Source organism: Cryptomeria japonica, chromosome 11, assembly GCF_030272615.1.
Source record: "Cryptomeria japonica chromosome 11, Sugi_1.0, whole genome shotgun sequence".
NCBI classification, from domain to species: Eukaryota; Viridiplantae; Streptophyta; class Pinopsida; order Cupressales; family Cupressaceae; genus Cryptomeria; species Cryptomeria japonica.
This window is the reverse complement of record NC_081415.1, coordinates 546,274,714-546,284,341: the sequence shown is the minus strand read 5'-3', so window position 1 is coordinate 546,284,341 and position 9,628 is coordinate 546,274,714. Positions and strand designations below refer to the sequence as shown.

The 9,628-nt window shown below is 34.3% G+C and overlaps 1 protein-coding gene across 1 annotated transcript; it reads left to right on the top strand.

Moving 5' to 3' along the window:
* The first annotated feature begins 912 nt into the window (after positions 1–912).
* LOC131860314 (uncharacterized) lies at positions 913–1,425 on the top strand. Its single transcript, XM_059214711.1, has one exon. The coding sequence runs from the start codon at positions 913–915 to the stop codon at positions 1,423–1,425; it is 513 nt and encodes a 170-aa protein (XP_059070694.1).
* Positions 1,426–9,628: the final 8,203 nt, after the last annotated feature.

The window sequence follows — 9,628 nt, the reverse complement described above, 5'->3', positions numbered from 1 at the left end:
CAAGGTCTAAAGTGGCAAGTTGGAAGTGGTCAGAAAATTAGATTTTGGGAGGACAACTAGATTGGGGACAAACCCCTTGCCTCCTCCCGATTTAGTTGTCTCATGATCCCTCTGAAGGGTTCGATTGGCTCCCTTGTGAGCAACTACATCTCTCCCTCATGTTGTTGGTTAAGGCTTGTTGATAGTCTAGGAAATACCCCCCAATGGATTCATCTGGCTGAAGAGCTACAATCCCTTTTGTAGGGGATTAGGATCCCCTATTTTACTCACACTGATAAACTTGTTTGGACCACAAATCCCTCAGGGTCTTTCAGTGTTAAATCGGCCTACAATCTCTTGGTTGCCTCCTTCAACGATCGTTGCAGTTGGAAAGAAGTTTGGAACTCTCAGCTCATCCCTAAAATTAACTTCTTCTGGTGGACAACCCTTCACGAGAAGGTTCTTACTATTGATAATCTGAAGAGGAGGGGATTTATGCTTGCCAACAAATGTGTTATGTGTAGTGGTGCATAGGAAAGCATAAATCACCTCTTTATCCATTGCCCTTTTGCTTCAGAGGTTTGGCACAAAGTTATTCAGATATTCAACTTGGCTTGGACATTCTCAGAAGACTTGCAGCAGTTTATCAGCAACTGGAAGTGCCCTTCTGCTCACCCACCAGTCACTCTTTTTTGGAGACTCATTCCTCCCCATGTCTATTGGCATATCTGGAAGGAAAGAAATAATAGGATTTTCCGTGACACTAGCAGCTCGGTTGACACGGTGACCGACTTAGCTGAGAATTACCTCAGGGAGAACGTCACCATCAGCAAGTGGAGAACCCTGAAAGCCAGCCCTATGGCCTAGGATCAGAGGTGGATTAAAAATTGGAAGTTTCCAGATAGCTTCCTCCAATATGACAATTCAAAAAGGATGGAGAGGCTCAATACCAGATGGTCATCACCTCCCCCTTGGCTCAAGCTCAATTTTGATGGTGTTGCCCGTAGTGGTTCATCGGCAGGGGGAGGAATTATTAGGGATAGCCTGGGCAACCTGGTTTTGGCCTATGCAGGAAATTTTGACTTTGATTCGAGCAACATGGCGGAAGCCCTTGCTCTTTTGGGGGGGCTTAAGTTGGCCCTTAGCACCAATATCAAAAAACTGATCATTGAAGGGGACTCTAAACTGATTATTGAGGCCACTAAAGGCACTTCAAGGATCCGCTGGAGAATCAAAAATGTCATCAAGGACATCTGGTCCATGATTGTCTGGCTGGAAGATTTTCAAATTCAGCATATCTACAGAGAGGGGAATGGGGTGGTAGACTCTCTAGCTACGACGAGACTGGAGATAAAAGGAATAAGGTGTTGGAGGCACCTAGATTCTCTCACTAACAAGCAGAAGGACCTTATTGGGAATGAACAAATCGCCTCTATCAAGCAATGAAGTGTCACTTTCCTTTAATCAATATGTTGCTTTGGGCCGACTGCTATGCTATGCTACTGGCGGGATTTTCAAATTCAAATTGGGTGGGCTTTACCTTGCTGGCTTCTAGTGGTCCCCACCTTCTCTTCCAGATGCTAACGTGGCTGGCAACCTATTTCTGCGTCATCGATGGGTTGGAGTGTCAACTTTTGATCATTAATAATAGCAAGGACCCTAATTATTACAATAAATGGAACCTTAGAACTCGCCATAATGACGATCTTTGCAAGTTGGCGAAGATCTCAAGAGGTGTCCCTTTGCATGCTTCCCAGAGCTAGTGGACGAAGGCCTTGGGAAACAACACCAAAAATCATTATTACATCTTGCACATTATTTTGGCTAATTACCATTTGTTTTCTCTTAACTCCAGCTTTGGTTTTCCTCTCTACATTTTTCCTTTCAGGCTTGTGTTGTATCTCAACTTCACTCTTGAGGAAGCTAGCATGGGAGGGGATTTAGTATGGGTTGAACCAGACATAATTGACAACTGTTTTTGCAATGACCCATGCGTTTGGATGTATGCTAAGGAAGGAGGTATCATCCCGTTCATGGAAGCCATGAAGAGATTCGAAGAAAACCTCTCCATGCAATTTGTCAACAACTAGAAGGATAGGAGGGAGGTCATGGAGGAAATTTCATTTGAAATCAATGAAGAAGTTATCGCACAGGCTATGGAGCTCTCCATTGAAGGAAGGAAATGGAAGAAAACCAACAGGGTTGCAGACAAAAACAGTATGAACCACTTCAAATAGGGCGAGGAACCGACTAGAATGCATGGGGGTTTCAACAGGGAATGTTTACCCTACCCATGGGATCAGGTTTGCAAAATCATAATGAAATACTTCACCCTTGAGGGAAGGTATGGTGTGTTCTACTATTATCACTTCCCGCTGCTAAACCACTTTCACAACCATGACACCATTTCTTTTCCTTTTTTTCTGCTGCATTCTCTTGAGTCTATTGTCAAAGATGTTCGCAATTGTATGAGCCAAGAGGGTAATTTTACCATCCTCCACCAAGGGCTGATGTTTAGGCTTTACAAATTTCATAAGGCCCTTGTCCCACCTAAACCTATCTTGATTCAACCCACCCCCTCCATTTTGGGTCCCCCTGAAGGCTCTAAAAAAGGCTCCAAGAAGTCTTCAAAAAAGTCAATGACTCCTTGTCAATCCCCTGACCAAGGCCCCCCTGCCCCCTTAAAATTGGGGAAAAAAATAAATGCAACCCTTCTGTTGCGAAACCCACCTCCAAGAAACCCAGAAAGGAGCCCAAAATCCTCCTTATTGAGTCTGATGCTGAGGAGGGTATCACCCCGTGCAGATCCCAAAGAAACAAATCCAGGATGAAGCAAATGGTCATGAGAAAGTATTATGTCGATGAAGATGAGGAGGATTATGAGAAAGCAGAAAGTGAGAAGGAGGAGGAGGATCTGGAGGCCACAGAGGGCTTGGGTTCCTCCAATTTAGGCACTAATGTCCCTTACTCAGAGACCATCAAGGAGGAAATCAAGAACACCTCCCCTCATTCCAACACTCCCCTGCCCCACATCTCGGAGGAGGATGGTAGACACTCTGACAGAAGGAAGACTGTTGTTGATGAAGGGGAGAAGAAAGAGGCGGAGTAGTGTTCGGGTTGCAGGGATATCTCTGAAGATCTAAATGGTGTTAAGAAAAAGCTGGAACACTTGGAGTCCTATGTCAACAAGATTGGGAAATTCGTTGTCAAAGTGATGCACTCGTTTGCTACCTCTCTATGCTCTCCACCAGGATAAGGCGGATCCAGAAGGGTTGGGAAGTGACACCACAAGGAACTGTTCCAGTTCTTGGCTGATGACTAGATAGGGCTCATGCTCTTTAAGCACACAGGTGTTGATAATTAGGTTGTATGGTTGGTTTCCTACCTTTTTGCTTTAGTTTTTGTCGCTGGAACACTTATTTCCATGGTAATATTGCTACTTTTAACAGTTGTTATAGTAATGACATTATGATGGTTTATTGTTGGTTATGGCACTTGTTGGATGAGATTGGTTTCAATCTCAGGTTATCCAATAGCGATGGGCAGTTTTTGTTTTTGATTATTAGAGTAGAGATGGGCTAACTGTCGCGTGTCTATGGTGCATGTGCCGGTAATAGTTTCTCTGTTTCTTTTAGGTCAACCCCTGATTTTGGCTTCTTTTTAATCAAAAACATAACATTTTTCAAGGATTTAATTTTAAATGAATGAAAGCTAGCTATAATTTGTTCATTACTAGGTCCAATAGAAAATTCAACTAATAGAACAACAAAGACATGCCATAAAAAAGAAGAACCGTTAGTGTGAGCATCATCTAGTATGTTCATTCTTAAAATATGGGATAAATTTTTATTTTTTTTTATTTACATTTTCATTTGAACAACACCCAAAGGTTCTACATTCAAAACAAAAATGCAATTACAATAGTAACAAATCTAGGACCATATACATACTTCAAATGCTTTCAATAAATCCTCATTAGTATGAGAAACATATATACAAATTTGAGCCCTTGCTAGCAACAAAGGTGTTGTGCATAGGAAAGCCAATTGTCACCACTTCAATCAGTTAAAAAAAAGAACTTTCAACATACAAAATAAATGGTAAACCGTGCAATCACTATAGTCTCAAGACTATTATATTTCAAATGGGAGAACTTATAAAGATAATATCTCTTCCTAGAATTTACAAATAACTTTCATTCTGGATTAAAGCATTAAAGGTGACTATTGTTCTCATGATAAATACCTCAAGCAGTGCTCTAGCAATGGAATTAAGGAGAGTATATTGTTCAAAAGTATAGCCACTAACTTGTTCACCAAATTGTCTTAAATAATGGAAGTATAAGGAAGACTTCCTCTTCTAATTAAAAATAATATAAATAAGGAAAACTTACAAATTATGCAACTTCTCTTCTAGTTAACAATAATATTAATAAGGAAAGCTTGCAATTTGCATAAAATAAATGCCTATATTACTCCAAGCTAATTGGAATAAGTATAAAATGTTTGGTTGATAAAGAAAACTTGGATTATAAATAAGGAAAACTAGCAAATTTTGCACCTTCTCTTCTAGTTAAGAGTAATATTAATAAGGAAAACTTAGATTATAAATAGGAAAAAGAAAAGTTGCAAATTATGCAACTTCTCTTCTAGTTAACAATAATATTATTAAGAAAAACTTTCAATTTTCATAAAATAAATACAATCATAAATATTACATATTAATATTAAATTTTAATTAGTTAATAATTTCTAAATTTTAATTAGTTAATAATTTCTAGATTTTAATAATAAATGTCAAAATCTTAAATTTTATATATTATGACAAGTTTCTAAATTCATATATAAAACTAGCATACCTATATTTTAAACAATCTAAGTAAACTACGTCAAGAGATATCAAATTTAAAAATATTTAGCATTCATAAATAATAGTAAAGAGTTGATTGCAAAAAAAAGACGTGAAATGGTTCAATAAATCACTTAGACTACTGAAGGAAAATTCTTAAAATATAAATATTTAACATTTGATTTACAATGATCTACTTATATAAAAATATTAGGTTTTATATATGTGATATTTATTGAAACCTAACCCTAATCATATATCTAATTCTAAGTCTAACCCTAACCTTAATCCTTACGTAATATTAAATCTAACCCCAATTGAATATAGACACTAACCCTATTTAAACAATAATGTAACATTGACGTTTTATCTTTCTCCTACTATGTAACAAGGTTTTTGGTTCCTTTCAAAAACTTGTTTTTAATTAATCAAAACAATAATGTAACATTTATCCTAATGCTAATTTATCTCTAATGCCAATCCTATCTTTAATTCTAATTCTAAACCTAACCGTAAACCTAATCTAAGATTAAATCTTACCCTAATTGACCCCTAATGCTAAACCTATTTAAACCCTAATCTAACATTAACCCTAACAATATAAATTAACCCCACCTCAAATATTTTTCTTATAACCTTAATTTTACCCTACCCCTAATTGAGCCCTAGCCTAACTCTTATTGAACCCTAATCTAACATTAACCCTAACCCTAACCTTACTAACCTAATATTAACACTAATAATATTCAAACCTTAATCCTAACCTTATTTTAACCCTAACCCTAACTTGAAGATTTCTCTTAAACCCTAATTGAACCCTAACCCTAATTAAAAATCTTATTTCTAATTTTAACCTTAACAGTTATTGAACTATAACATCAACTCTTTTTGAACCCTAACCATAATTTTACCCTAACCCTAACTAAATCCTCACTTAACTAAATCATAGCCCTAACTCTAACACTAATTAAATCCTCACTTTAACACTTCTTAAGGCACAACTCAAGTTGAACACTAACCTTAAGTAATTTTAGCCCTAACCCATTAAAACCTCACCCTAATTTAACAATAATCCAAATCCTATCTCTAATTCTTATTCTAACCAGGTAACTTTACATTGAATCTAACCCTAATTTAACTATAGTGCTAACATTGTTTAAACCCCTAGCTTGACATTAATCCTAACCCCAATTTAACCCTAACTATAATTTTAGCTATAGCCCAAATTAAACCCCAACAATATTCCTAATTCAAACTTATCATAAATAAAAAAATTTCCCCTTATTGAATCCTAATCTAACATTAACCTTAATCCTAATTGAATCCTAACCTTAATCTTAACCCTAATCTAATATTCACCCTAATGCTATTAAAACTTTATTCATAATATAACCCTAGAACCCTAATCCTAACCTTGAATCAAAGATTTCTTATATAATCCTAATTGATACATAATTCTATTTAACCCTAGTATAACCTAACCTTAACCCTAACACTAATCCTAATTGTAATGGCAATCATTTTTTTTGGCAAAAGTGGCAAGCCACTAATATATATTAATAAGATAACTGATTCAAGAGCTCAATAGGGAAAGAACCAGGAACAAAACCCTATATCCTTGCTCAGATACAATGGAGAAAGAGAAAATGAAGCTATAAGAAGGAACCCCTACAAACCTCATAGAGGCCAAAATTGAGACTAATGGAACAAGATAAACCAAGAGAACTCTTAAAAATGACCCCCGCAACTAGTTATCATTGATCTTGAGAAACATAATTGTGGATGCCTGAACACTGTAGAGCTGCCACAACCAGTTACCGGTGAGAATATGTGTATACCGGTCAAATGCAGAAAAAGGAACGTTATCGGTTCAGTTATTTCAGAACTATAATACCGATATGTTGTCCTATTCATCGGTTCATAAGAGCCTCCATTATCAGTACAACACTACAGATTTACTAAATATCTCCACCACCAATTCTGTTACCAGTTACTGAAGAGACTAACACCTATTATTGGTGAGCAGATGTGAAAACCAGAACACTGATGTTACTAGTGAGCAAATGTGAATACCAGTCCATGGAAGAAAAAGCCAACAAAACCATTTGTGTTATACTGAAGCTTAAATATCGGTATGCTAACGTAACCGGTTGTGTTATACCAAAACTTAAATACTGGTATGCTAGCTTATTTACCAATTCATGAGAGAACCTCCAATACCGATACAATAGTACTGAAATACAAAATGACTCCCTTACCGGATTTGTGATGCCGGATAATTAGAAACGAGGAGATTAAAGCTTAATAGGTTGAACCGGTAGGCCCCAAACCTATATAAATCGTCAAAATTACACCTCCATAAGCTATGAACTCAACAAGAAACCATCACCAACATTGACCAGTTGGTCCCTAAAACTAGTATGAGCATCAAGAATTACTTCTCCAATCATTGCAAACTAGACAAAAATCCATCACCAACATTGAGTGCAGTAAAGGCAGATATTAGGTCTTCAATCGATGAACAATGGATTTCATTGAATTGGTCAAAGGAGAGCCAAGGAGGAGGAGAAATGGCAATCCTTATTCTATTTTTAATCTCAATAAAACCTCAAATTAACCCTAGTGCAACCTTAATTCTAATTGTAACCTTGATACCAAAGTTTATTCTATAACTTTAACACTAACCCTAACCCTAACCTAATGATGTAAGATATCAATTATAACAATTTTAACAAATGTATTGCTAGCCATAACCCTAATTGAACCCTAACATTAACCTTAAGTCTAAATGAACCACCACACAAACCCCAAGTCTAAACTTGACCCTGACCTTTGAATCTTTCTCCTAAATTCTTAATCCTAACCCTAACTAAACCCCAACCACAACCTTGATCTTGACCTCAAGATTTATCCTAGAACCCTAACACTAACTCAACACTAGCCATAACCTTGATCAAAACCCCTAATTAAACCCTATCTCAAACTTAAACCTTAATCCTAACCCTAATTTAACTCAAACTCTAATCCTGACCCAACACATGCAAGACTTTAAAATAATAAGGGTTTGAGTTAGGATTAGGATTGGGGGATTGGGGATATAACATTATTCTTAAGGCCATAACTCTAATTTTTTTTATCCTAACCTTAACACTAACCCTAATTCTAATTTAAACTCTATATGTATTCTAATTCTAATAGGTTAAATATGACCCTAATACTAACAAGGTAACCTTAATTAAAATCCAACCTTGATCTTAACTCTAACCCTGATTAACCTTAATTTATTTTGTTTTAAACAAAAAGTATTTTCATTTATATTAACATAATTAGTAACATATAAATGGTTTTTCATTTGTCTAAATTTTTAATTAATAATTATATATTATATTTAAAATATTTGCTATACATTTAACTTGATTTTTTGAATTTAAAAACATTATGTTTTTATGTTTATAATTTTGAAACATCTAAGTTGTTATTGATTTTTCTCAATACAAAGAAAGAAAATGTGATTTAAAATACTCTATTATTTCTGAAATATCTATGTATGCATGTAACATTCATTTTTTGAATTTAGAAACATGATATTTTTATTTTGAAAAGTCAGAAACATTTAAATGGTTTTTGATTTGTCTAAATTGGAAATCAAAATTATATATTATATTTCAAATATTTGTGTATGCATTTAACTCACTTTTTGAATCTAGAAACATTATGTTTTAAGAACTATGTTATAGTGTATGGAGACTAAATATTAAGTATTATGTTAATATTATATAAGCAATCTTAACATAAACTTGTGTTTTTTTTCAATTCCAAAAAACCATTCTAATTGCATGAAAACATTCTAATTGTAAAAACTATAAAAGATAGCCTATAGAATTCATAGTTTAACCAAAATAAACTCTAAAATAAATTTATTTATCTAATTGACATAAAATATTCATTTTTTTATTTGTAATTGAAAAAACATTCTATTTTATTATAGTCTTTTTTAATTTAAAAAAATATTATATTTTAAGAATTAAATGTATTACATGTTAGATTTTTATATTCGAAATTAAAAAACTATCTAAAAAAGGAAAGACAAAATATTTGTACAACTAATTACAAATATCTATGGCCTTCGACCATTCAATAACATCATTAGATATTATCTTTAATAATTAATATAAAACTCCCCCAAATGGCAGAGAATGGAATGATTTTTTCAGCTTACCAAATTTTTCATGGCCCTAAACGAATTAAATGCAAATAATATCTTCCCTTTATAAAATCATCATTTTTTCTTTATCTCTATTTGAATGAATACATTGCACAATTTGTTGAAAAAATTCATATCCAAACATTTTAGGTAAAGATTTTAAGCATTATGAACAATGATTTCTCGCAATAGTTTTGTAGCTATATCCTCAATCCATGTTACTTTTTGTATCTCGTTCTTCCATTAATCTTGAAGAAAAGGGTTTCTAGTAATGAATCATCTTTTCCATTAGGTTATCCCAAGTCCAGTGAGATTGAAGATGGGTCGTTCTGCAAATAGGACAAAAAGAGTGAGAAAAGAAACCAAATTTCTAATTCTTTATGAAAATAGTGACAAAATCCATGTACTTAAACATTCTCTTCTTTAATGAAGATTTCAAATAATTTGCACTCAACCATGCATGCAATTGCTTCAATTGATATTTTATCTGCTTTATTATAAAAAACAAAAACAAAAAAAACTAAGGCATGTATTTAACCCAACTTCCAAGCACCGCCAAGCGAAGAAAGTTCATAACAATTTATAACAATTTTCAAT